The sequence below is a fragment of the Nannospalax galili genome, unplaced genomic scaffold (assembly GCF_000622305.1).
Source record: "Nannospalax galili isolate Female #2095 unplaced genomic scaffold, S.galili_v1.0 scaffold253, whole genome shotgun sequence".
NCBI classification, from domain to species: Eukaryota; Metazoa; Chordata; class Mammalia; order Rodentia; family Spalacidae; genus Nannospalax; species Nannospalax galili.
The window spans coordinates 55,720-68,144 of record NW_008335287.1 but is presented as its reverse complement, the minus strand read 5'-3'; the positions used below and the strand labels follow the sequence as shown (position 1 = coordinate 68,144).

Here is a 12,425-nt window from a genome sequence, read left to right as displayed (position 1 = left end):
TTCATTACCCTTGGGCTGCCATGAGTATTAAAAGGAATCCATTCCAAGACAAAAGCTCCAGAGAACCTGCAAGAACGGATGACACGATTAGGTGCAGAGTACATTATATTCCAAACCTGCCTCTTCCCTAAATGGTCACAGTGCCATCTTGAGAAATTCATTTATCCCATCAGTTCTCATTCTGTAGCGTTTTAGTAATCTGAATAACGTTAAGGGGAACCCTTTAGAGTCTGAAAGCACCTTTAGAGCACCTTTCCTGGGGGGATAAAGTAAAATTATAAGGTGCTGGGCTCCTGGAGGGCAGGGTTTGCCCACCATTACCATGTATTAGGGAGACTAGAAGCCTCAGTGCACTCTGCTGAAGTAACAAAACACAGGCTGATAATGCATAGAGAATGTCTGAGAAATCCATGACAGTCCAGGCAGATGGAGGCAGATGGCAGGGCAAGGGGAAGGCAAGACAGAGTAAAGGGGGTCCTACTCCTGCAGTAGCAGCATTAGTCCACGAGGAAGGGCAGAGTTCCCATAGCCTGGTCACTGCTAAGTGGCCCCACGTCGCACACTGTCACGTCAGTATTGAAATGTCAGTATGAGCTAGAGCGGAACATTCAAAGTACAGTAGGGGAATGAAGGAATGGTAACGGTGTATGCTGCATCTTCTGTTTGGCTGTGTTCAGATAGTGTATTGTTTGCTTAGTTTTCTTCTACTTGAGATAGTTTCAGGTCTGAAGAAATGTGTCAGTCAGTTTCTCTGAGCCAGAGTTGAGCTGATGGCATTTACCCACATGTAAGGGCTTTTATCATTTTAACCAGAAAAGCCCTTTTCTTGGTATTTAACCTTAGGATGAGTGTTTTTCTTAAATTTCATTTACACCCACCTTGTCTAAGATACTACTATGTCAGCTTTATATAGTAAAGGTCACAAGAATTCTTCCATAGGGTTTAGAAGACAAGGAAAACATGCCTTGTGTCATTAAAAACTTCTTGAACATACTCCTAGACCCAGGTCAAGAGGTCTCATTTACCACATCACGTTTCAAAATAATCTCTGATAACCTCTGTTCTCCAGGCTTTAATGCCGAAGGCATGCAAACACAGGTGTTCTGATGATTTGGCCATGGGCTCCTGTAATCTGGAGGCAGGCCAGGGGCTGTCATCGGCACCTTCCAGAACTATCTTTCTCCTGCCACCCATTCCCTCTGGGGAGTCTGTCGGGATGCACTTCAGGGCTGCAAGTGTTTGCACTTAGCCAAGAAACAAGACAATTATATCCATTAGCAGGCCCCCGAGACCCCAATTAGTCTACTAGTGTAAAATAACACCAATTTAATGTTCCCCAAGTGCACTCTCTGTTTTTAACATTGATCTACTGTGTTTCTTTCTCATCAGCATTAAGAGGGCAAGGAAGCTAAGCTGTTTTCTTTTAAATTTGTCTCACCTGAAATCTAAAAATACTATTTTTGTAACACAATCCACCTGCAGTTCCTTATGACTTTGCAACTTCATGTATGGTTAGCTTAATACTTGATAAAAAGGCTTCCTGATGTGTTTCCAGTGTTGTCTTTGTCTGCATTAACCAATGACACTGATTTGTTAAATCAGAGGATTTTACCAGTCAGAGCCCACCTGGATGTGTCATCAAACCAGTAGTGAAGACTGTGTTTTCTGAGTAGCTGATGCCTCACTATTAGTCTTATGTGGGAAAAAAAAACAGTCTTAGATTAATAAAAAGCTAAATTTTAGAATCTCTGAAAGAAAGTTTTAGAATAGCTTTATCTTAAGGTATATTTAGCAGCTAAAGGTAACACGGGACCAAAGTTAACAAATGGACAAACAAAATGAATGGCAGTTACTATAGTAAATAATTATGCTTATCAGGTGGTGCTTTTAGAGCATCGAAAGCATGCTTCTGGAGTTCCTGTGGAGAAGAACCAGGTCTTTAGAATACCTGGTATGCTGTTAGGTGATAGCACTGCAAAATACAGGAGGCTGTCCTGTCAGTGTCCCATTGCTCCAGAAGGTGCTAGATGTTCTCAGTCACCGAATTTACTTCACTGGAATTTACAGATAGGAAGTAGCATGCCACATGCCATGGCACTTTGAAAAGCCCACCTCTCAAGTGTTGAAACTTCTTCATAATTCGGGCCAGTTTAGCCCCTCCAGGCTGCTGTGCTGGTGTTCATTCATTTGTAGTGTTCCTAAGTCATCACCCCTTCCCAGTCATTAGATTCAGAATGAGACTGCCCTTGATTTCAGCCTGACTACTCTTGTAAGCCAGCCTGGCCTCTCTCTGTCTTGGTCGAGCATGCTAATGAGTTGTGTTCTCAAATGCAGAGAAGAAGCAGTACCGGGAATCCTACATCAGTGACAACCTAGACCTGGACATGGACCAGCTGGAAAAGAGGTCACGGGCCAGTGGGAGCAGTGCTGGCAGTGTGAAGCACAAGCGCCTGTCTCGCCACTCCACCACCAGCCACAGCAGCTCCCACACCTCGGGCATTGAAGCAGATACTAAGCCCCGGGATCCAGGGCCAGAAGACAGCTGCTCAGGCAGTGCCATGCATCGCAAGCTGAAGACCTGCAGCTCCATGACCAGCCACGGCAGTTCCCACACCTCCGGGGTAGAAAGTGGCGGCAAAGACCGCCTGGAAGAGGACTCGCAGGATGATGGTAACTTCTGTCCCCAGCTGGCTCCCTTCTTTCTTCCTTTGTAGCTTTTCACATATTGGTCCTGTATCATTGTTGTCTGGAGAGTGACTAAGTAGTGGTGAAAGAGAAGTCTTGCCATCTCCCGGGTAACCTGATCAAGTTGCCTGTGTCCAGCCCTTTCCAGCCACAGGGTTGGCAGTTTATATGGACATTGTTTCTTGAACGCCTCCCATCTTATCAGAACTATAGGGAGTATAAAAGAAATACAGCACCTGGCTGCTAGGAAATTACTCTCTGTTGAAATAAAGCAATAGCTCTCAGCCTTTGTTAGCCAAACTGCATTTGTGTGCCTCTTAAGTTTTTCTATCTCATCTAAGAGCTGTAACATCCAGGTTTGATGAAAAACAGACTATTGACTGTTAAGAAGAACTGCAGAATATGTTTGGCTCTTGCATACTTGGTGCGGCCCTGAGGCAGCTGCTTTAGGAAGTGGGGGTACTCAGCCCTTTCCGCCTGGGTCAGCAGCCATGGCCCTGATGCTAATGACCTGTCAGGATCCTTTTGCCCTGTGTCATTGCAATATGACTACACAGCTTCTCATCTTTCTTAAAGAATAATTGATGATCAAACCTTGGCATGAAAGACTATAGCAATAACACAGCAGCCCTATGAAAGAGAGCACTTCACAACTGGCTGAGGCTTGTCCCTAGAGTTTCCTATTGAATCAATTGCATTAGCAAGTATATTTTCAAATATGAATATTTACCTACCTGTCTTCACAGTGTGGCTGTAGATTATGAGCTTAATTTTTCTTGGGGTCATTAAATGTCTTTTCCTGCTTCTATGTTAGAAATAGAGATGTTGGTCGACGACCCCAGAGACCTGGAGCCAATGAATGAAGAGTCGCTGGAAGTCAGCCCCGACATGTGCATCTACATCACGGAGGACATGCTTCTGTCACGGAAGTTGAACGGCCACTCTGGTGAGCTCTTACAGCAGGCTCTTTCCTCTGGTAGTCCAAAAGCAGGTGACTCAGAAGTAGGAGGGTGGTGGGGACTCTAGAGCAGAAGCAGGACTGGAAGAAAAGCCACTTCAGGTCACAGGGACAGGTGCCTTCTGTGGAAAACAGGGAAGGACAGCACCAGGACAGAACATTAGCCTCTTTTGCCCAGGCTGTGGACAACAGGTCACTGTGTCATAGGCTGGCTGGCTTTGCTGTTCTTCCTCTCTCCTTCCTCCTTTCATGAGAATTAGAACCATTTCATAATGGTTCTAGAAGAGGCCTTGGGGACCCTTCAGTCTGGCCTCTTCCTCTTTACACATGAGGAAAATCTATAGATTACAGAAACAAGTATCTATGAGTAGAAACAGGCCTCTAGGTTTGGTTTGATTTGTGTTCCCTGCTGTATTATACTAATAGAATCTGCAAGAAAATGTGTCAAATGGGGTTGATTTAAACAGGCATCTTCAACTGCATATTGTGTGAATTCTTCTAGAAAACATGTATGTGTTCACTGTAACTTCATTCTAGAGTTACATAATTACTTCTGGTTGCTTTCTGTTGTGCTGATGAAACACTGATCAAAAGCAGCTTGGGAGAGAGAAGGCTACTTGGCCTGTGGGTTGGAACCCATCATCAAGGGAAGCCAAGGCAGCAGCTGAAGCAGAGACCACTGGCAGCTGCCTTGCTCCCCTGGCTCATGCTCGGCCAGCTTTCTTCTATATCCCAGGCCCACCTGCCTAGGGATGGCACTGCCCACAGTGGGCTGGGCCCTCTATACCAATTCCAATTAAGAAAATGGCCAGTCTTATCTGGGAAATTCTTCAGCCACAATTCCCTCTTCTCAGATAACTCTAGATTTGTGTCAAGTTGACAGCTGGAGCTAACTGACAATAATATTCCATAATGCATGTGTCCACTATGTGAAAGGCAGTTGTATGAGTTTTGTTTTAAATCTGTGTGTGCTTTTGTCACATGTCATGAATTAGTCTCTGTTCTTTAGAGAAATAAGCCTTAGGTAGCCAGCACTGTGGAAGTGCCCTGGATGCTTATTGTCCAGCCACTTCCAGCTTTGATCCAGTTAGAGACACCATTTAAATAGGGGAGCTGTTTAAAAATTCGTAAGTTTTTATTAAAATATTATTTATAATAGTGGAAAAGGAAATAGCAGTGAATGGCTAATTCTGATCATAAAATGGAACATTAGACAGTCTTCACATAAGATTTTTTGGCGGAGAGTCAATAACATAAAAAACCTAGGTGAAGCTGAGCATGGTGGTGCACGCCTGTAGTCCCAGCACTTGGGAGGCAGAAGCAGGTGGATCTCTGTGAATTCAAGGCCAGCCTGGTCTACATAGTGAGTTCCAGGACAGCTGGGGCTACAGGGAGACCATGTCTCAAAAAGACCGAAAAAAAAAAAAGCTAGGTGAGAAAAACAGCACAAATTGTGTAAAAATAATCTAATTAAAAATGTTTGTATAAGGACTGGAGAGAGGGCTCAACAGTTAAGAGCACAGAGGACCTGGGTTCGGTTCCCAGCACCCATGTGGTGGCTAACAACTGACTGTAACTCTAGTTCCAGGGGATCTTAACATCCTCTTCTGGCTTCCACAGGCATTGTACTCATGTGGTGCATATATGCATACATATGTGGGGGGGTGGGCAAAACTCATATGCATTAAATAAAACTTTAGAATGTTCATAGAGGATACATAAAAATACTGAAGCCTTTTCTCTGGATTTGGTAGGTTAATGGATGCTTTTACTTTCTTCCTTTCCTCATCCTAGTTTCCCAGTTTCTAAACCACATAAGCATTGTTTTAGGAAACCTGACCTCAGATCAAGTATGACTAAGGCTCCTCTCATTGGTGTGTGGTGGGAGTGTGTCCAGAGCTTCATGGACCAGGCTTGATTCTGACTTTCTCAGTGGTGGATGTGGGTTTGGAGGAGAGTGTTCATAAGGAGTGGGAACCAAGAGCATACTTACCAGGGAGACTGCACAGAATCACCCCTGTGCCAACCAAGAGCTAAGGCCTATAGGATCTGTTCAAGGGTTTACTTCAGATCTGAGTCTGTCTGTGTCAAGAAAGCTTCTGAGAAAGCAGTGTGTGCCATCCCCAAACACAAGTATCACCAGAGAGTTGGAAAACACCCATGCATGAGCTGGGACTGGTTCATGTTGCTGATTATCAAATCCTTTGTATTTGCAAGGCATGTGCCAGGCTCTGAATCATTATGGGCCATTATAAAGAGTGAAGTGGTAGAATGCAAGCCACCACTTGTGCAGTAGCCGGATTAGGTTGCACTGCTCCAGGTTCTCTTGTGAGGTGGGGGCGCACTTTTCTTCAGATGCCATTGGCCTCCGTTCTTCACCTCACTTGCTTCATTAATTGGCAAGAAACATTTCCATTTTCAGTATTTTTCTTTTAACCAGACCTTGTTGGTAATTTTAGCTTCTGAAGCATATTTTTGGAGGGTCCTTCACTCACATGCTGCAGCCAGAAAAGGGGTGTGTCACCCTTGGATTTCTGGTTCTGAAAATCAAGGTTTTCTTAGGGCAGAAAGGTGATTAGGGGCTGTGCTGAGTTCCACTGGGACCTGCTGTGAGAGCTACAGTCACCCTGACCCATTGGCCAGCAGGAACTTCTGATCCTTTGCATGCATTCACTGTTTGTTATTAAAATGCTAGTGAATAGCAGCCCTGATTATAAGAGGAAAGTGAGGCATGGGAAAACTAAGCAATTGGCCAAGATACTCAGCTCATTAATTATCTGGGCAGGGTCCAGCCTTGGCCTGTCTGGCCGCAAGGCCAGCATGTTCACACCTAATGTCCATATGGAACCAAACCTAGGCGACTATGTGAGTGTTCCACAGGGGAGAAGGTTGGAGACATGAAGAGACCACTTTCTTCCTAAGGCCTTTGTCTAAGTTCATCATAAATAGCTTACTCCTGAGTCCTCCTCCACTCCTACCCACCTTATTTACCACTCTATTTCTTGAAAAACATGTGCAGTCCCAGATGTCAGCCACAGAGGTGTCACCACAAGAGCCCTGGCTGTTGTGGTAGTATGTGTCAGAAAATCTGGAAAGAGGCGCAATTTGAAACATTGTTTTTTTCCTGTTTTACTTCAGGGTTGATTGTTAAAGAACTTGGCTCTTCAACCTCCAGCTCTTCAGAGACAGTTGTCAAGCTTCGTGGACAGAGTACCGATTCTCTACCACAGGTATTGGAAGAGTTGAAATTTTGTATTAGCAACTACAGTTATAGACATGCTTAAATAGGAACTTAGATTATACCAAAAAGAAAACCAAAGAGATTCCTACCAATTACATACATTCTCACTTTATTCTGATTTTTTTTCCATTTCACTTGCTAGTTTCATTAATATTTGAGTTAGGTTTCATTTGGATAAACTGTGTACACTTGAGAGAGCCATGTGTGTATCTGTGTCTATGTCTGCCTGTCTGTCTGTGTGTATACATGCATACATGTACGCATCAGGGTTGACCACCTCAGCAAGCGAGGGAATAAAATTCTTTGGTGTGTTATGTCAACAGTTTCCACACTCCCATTTTGCCTTTCAGACTGAATTCTAAAGTATGCTGAGCTAGAATATTTGACAGCCTATGATCACTGGTTCAGCTATTCAAATGTCAGAGAAATACAGAGAAAACTGAATGCATGGCTTCAGCGTTTGGGTTTAATATGCAGTGGTTCCCGCTAATGAGCTCCCTCCCTCCTCTGCCTTGTCCTTATGCTCTCTGTGGTTGTCCTTTTTTTTTTCTCTTTTTTTCTCTCTCTCTCTCTCTCTCTCTCTCTCTCTCTCTCTCTCTCTCTCTCTCTCTCTCATTGTGGCTCACTTTGTCCTCTGCTTTTTACCCCTCTTCCCTTTTTTCTTGCTTTTTCCTTCCTTCATTTACTTCAAAGTAGTCATAAGTAAAAATGACATTTATTAAATATTTTTCTAAAACTCCCAGGTGTTATTTAAACAGTATGTATAGTGTGCGTAATTGGAACCCAAGCCCAAGCTGCTTGGGTTGCATCCTTGCCCTGCCACCTATGCATGCTGCTGAGGGTCAGCAGAGAATCAGACTCCATACCTATGACACATTTGTTACCTGGAGGGTTTGTGGTAATGACAAGAATTCCACGGTGAGGTCCCTTTGAGGCCAGGGAAGATTATTGGTGTAAGGGGTCATCCTGTGCAGTAGATGTCCCTCTGACATGACATTTCCTAGCAAATGTGCTCCTACAACTTTTTTTTTTTTTTTCTTGGTCTTTTTGAGACAGGGTCTCCCTGTAGCCCCAGCTGTTCTGGAACTCGCTATGTAGGCCAGGCTGGTCTTGAACTCACGGAGATCCCCCTGCCTCTGCCTCCTGAATGCTGGGATTAAATGCATGTGCCACCACACCCAGCTTGCTCCTACAACTTCTATGTCTAGCAAAGTGCTATCTTTTTCAAACAAGGTATCTTCTGTCTTATTAAGCCAACAAAAGTGAGAGATTCAATGCCTGATTTCCTTAAATAACCCAGTAAGTGTCTTCCATTTATGTTGTTATCTGAGTTATCCAGTATAAGTCTGCTACTCTCATATGGCATTTGGCAGGACATGACCTCTCTGAGTGGTCAAGAGCTTTTTAAACCATTTCTTACTGAAATCTTAATAGACCTGAGCAGGAAGAGTGTTACCAAGTTCAGCCACCATATCTTAAGAGAAACCAGTATTTTTACCTTTGTATCTTTCCTTGGGGGTAACTGCTTGACTTCGGAATTGCTGGAAGTTGGATTTGAATAGAATTTCTTGTGTGTCCTCGAGTTGACTGTGCACTGGGAGGAATGTTAAATCAGCTTATGTTGGCCTTGTGTTTGAGTCAGGCCAAATATATTGGAGGTGCTCGGTAAACATTACAGCCACAGATTGGAAGCAACTTTGTAACACACAAGGATTAGTTCAGTTCCCATTTTATGACTTGGCAGCAACTCTCCTGGACAAACATGTTAACTTTCCACTTAGTCTGTATTGCATATTTTCAGCCTTCCCTTATTTTGCAGACTATATGTCGAAAACCAAAGACTTCCACTGATCGACATAGCCTAAGCCTTGACGACATCAGACTGTACCAGAAAGACTTCCTGCGCATTGCGGGTCTGTGCCAGGACACCGCTCAGAGTTACACTTTCGGGTGTGGCCATGAACTGGACGAGGAGGGCCTCTACTGCAACAGCTGCTTGGCTCAGCAGTGTGTCAACATCCAAGATGCTTTTCCTGTCAAGAGAACCAGCAAATACTTTTCTCTGGATCTCACCCATGATGAGGTTCCGGAGTTTGTTGTATAAAGCCCGCTTGCGTGTGGCTGCTGTTTGCTGGAGGTGTGGAAGTCCTCAGTTCTTTACATATTGTGCCATATTTTTTCACCCCAAACTTAGCTCTTTCTTTATAATATTTGTGATGGAAATAAAGCCTTGGGACAATTGCACTTTAAGTTTCATGCAGAGGCGAATGAAGTACAGAGAATGTACAGAAAGACAAGCACCCAGATGTTTATGACCCTTTGGAAGGAAGTGTGCTTACTGCTTATGAAGCTTTGAGACTGTTAGACTGTGGTGTTTGCTCATCGGTTGTTTTCTCCTTCTGATACAGTTTTTTATCACGTGGAAGATGTTAGGCTTGTGTGCTTATCAATTTTTTAGCTACTCCCTCATGAAATGCTCAGTGTTTTTTGGGAGGAGAGAGGGAAGTTTTCTCTGTAATGGAGAGCCATTCTTAGAACACAGCCATTGCTGCCTCATGAGGCTGTCCCAAAGTGAACACTGACGAAGTCGTTGGGGTCGTGTGGTTCCAGCCAAAGATGCGAATGTAACAGAAGCGCCGCTCAGAGTCCAGAAGATATGTGCTGGGACACCTGTGGCTCCTTCATGCCTAACCAATGCCATGTCCACTGTTTTACTCTTCTGGAAAGCTCTGGGATTCAGTTGTCCTCATGACATGGTGCATTTTGCAGAGTTTACAATACTGGTATGTGTTAAAACAATGGAAATGTCTTTGGAGATGTTTATATGTTTGGTGGTACTTTTTTTTCTTGTTTTTTAATTATGGTCAACAAATTATGGTAATGCTAGTTTCTGCTTAAACAAGATACATATCCTAACTATATGTGTATGTTACACATGTATAGATACATGGGACTGTGTGTGTTTAAAGCTTACTGACTTCATTTTGACTTCCATGACTATCTTGCATATATAGAATTCCTTGTTTAATGTTGAAGATACATCATGGGAAGAATGGTAGCCGCAGACAATCAGATGATACATGTGAAGTGAAGAGTGACTTTTCTCATGTGCCTTTGGCCATGATTCTCAACCCTGGTTGCATAATAGAACTGTGTAGGGAGCTTTTAAAAATGTCTGGGTCCCACCCAGGCCAATTAAATCAGCAGCTTGTGGGTGAGGCGCAAGTGAAATTGCCTTTCCTTTGAGTTTCCCAAGTGGAGCTAATGGAAAGCAGGGTTAGAAACCACTGACGAGGACTGTCTTTTTATTCATTATGAAGTAAAAGTAGACCAAGGATGTTCACATCTGAGAATGGGCCATTTTTAGGATAGTTACTGCCGTACTGCTGTTACAGTGTATAATGAAACCAAGTCAGGAGAATGAGTTGATCAACTTTTGATGTACAGTGAAAATTTGCTCATGTTTCAGGAGAGAACTTCATAGCACAATGTCTTTCTATGAGATGTTTTTAATGATTTAGTATTTTACAACATTTGTTTACCATATTTTGATATACCATTTTTGCTATCCGACAAGTTTTATTAAAAAAAACTATATATTATTTTCTAAAGAAGCTCATATTTTTGTACCAAATTATGTTTTCAAGTAACGAAGAAATAGATTTAGGGTAGAGCAGAACATAAGCAGTGTTCCCTGTGGATGGGTGTCAGTATTATAAACCTACGGCAGGTGCCAGGAGCACGTCCGCCCTGCCCTCCCGAGCAGGCGGCACCAGCAGAACCCCACCTGGTTACTTTCACCTGACACTTTAAAAGGAAAAAAGGTTCTGTGTAGTTCTGTGTTCATAAAATTATTTTGCTTTTGTCAAATGCTTTAAAAGAACCAAAGTTTCAGATATCAGAATGTATAAAAGTATATCTGTGTCCTTACAAAAGGATAAAAGTCTGAAGGGACTGCTTAATGATTTTAATTACTAGTTAAGTAATCTGCCATTTTTTAGGGATGTTTAGGAGACAGCTGTTGAAGTCTGTGCTCTGCAGAACCCAGGTCTCTATGCAGAGTTTCCATAGCCCGAAGCATTTCTTACAGATATAAAGACAAAAGTTGCTTAATTGAATAGGTCATTTTTGTACTTTCTTTGCACTCTGCTCCGTCCACAATCCAGACTTCAGGGCTTTGTTGGCATTGGTGTTTTGCACACCCTCTTTCTAATGGGATTTATGAATATTCTTACAGATTTTCAGAAATGAAACATGCTAGGGATTATTTTTGGTTTCTGATCCGTGGTCAGCAGTAGAATTATATATAGACATGTGTATGAAAATTCATTTTGGATAATCCACATTTTGTATTTGGAAATTTGTTTTTAAAAATAAAGGAAAAGAATAGTATAACGCTGTTATTTATTCTGCACTTGTTACATATGCGTTGCTGGTAAGTACACCAGTTGGTCCATGCTGCCTCTCCACATCATTTGTATTTGCAACATTGAGCTTTATATCTACATAAGCTGTAAATAATCCTTTCTGTGAAAGGATCATATTGGATGATAACTAAAAGTATGTAAAAACTGCATTATTTTGTAATTATTTCTTATAGGTGTTTCATGGTAAGAGCAGTCAATAAAGTTAACTTTTTTGGCTTTAAGGTGTCTTTTATTATTAGATTTCTCAATTAAGCAAGAAACATGAAGCAGTGTATATTTTCTTTCTGCACTTATGTTCCATAATGGAGTGTATTTAGGACAATGTAATGGTTCCACATGATTCCAAGCAGAACAGCCTTTGTTGTGATGATGGTGACAGATGATGCTGAGTTCTACCATGGGCCAGGATACTGCAGGCATCATGTCTAATCCTCAAGACAACTGAGGAATTACCACCCTCATTTCACTACTGAGAAAACAGTTATAGCCAGTGAGTGGTACAGAGGAGTTGTAATTTTCAAAAATATTGTATGTGTTTGAGTGTTTTGCCTGAATGTAATTGTACCACATGCATGCCTGGTGCTTGCAGAGGCCAGAAGAGGACATCAGATCCCCTGAAACTGCAGTTACAAATGGTTGTTAGCTGCCATGTGGGTGCTGGGAACTAAACCCAGGTCCTCTGCAAGAGTAGCCAGTGCTCTTAACCACTGAGCCATCTCTGTAGACCTGTACAGTGGAGTTTTAAACCCTAATCTGTCCAAAACTTTTTCTGTTGAATATACCATGCTAGGCAGTGTCCTTAAAGAAACCACAGAACTAAACAGAGAAAAGAATTGTTCTTGCTCATATTTTGGAGTAAAAGTGAAATTTGCTAATTAAGTGACTTTATTTTAGTACTCATTATATATACCAGGCATTTGAGACTTGCAAACAATGTGTTTTGGCACAAAGGCAGTGAAGACCAGGCGATGAGGAGAGGAGCAGGGAGATCAGAGGCTTTATTGGGAAGATAATGGTTGAGTGGGGGCTTCTGGCCAGAGGGAGTAACCTACAGGCTAGCCAGGCAGACTTAGAAGCCACACAGCAGTGGTCATTTGGGGCCTTGTAAGACCTC

The 12,425-nt window shown here is 42.7% G+C and overlaps 1 protein-coding gene across 2 annotated transcripts in view; it reads left to right on the top strand.

The window, feature by feature from the left end:
* The window catches only part of Frmd6 (FERM domain containing 6), a 73,735-nt gene extending 62,203 nt beyond the window's left edge, over positions 1-11,532 (top strand). For both annotated transcript variants that reach the window (XM_008829833.3, XM_029561967.1), the window contains 4 exons: positions 2,335-2,670; positions 3,500-3,631; positions 6,782-6,873; positions 8,704-11,532. In XM_008829833.3, coding sequence (XP_008828055.1) covers positions 2,335-2,670; positions 3,500-3,631; positions 6,782-6,873; positions 8,704-8,988 — 845 coding nt within the window. In that variant the 3' untranslated portion in view covers positions 8,989-11,532. The remainder of the gene's footprint in view (positions 1-2,334; positions 2,671-3,499; positions 3,632-6,781; positions 6,874-8,703) is intronic.
* The last annotated feature ends 893 nt before the right edge of the window (positions 11,533-12,425 follow it).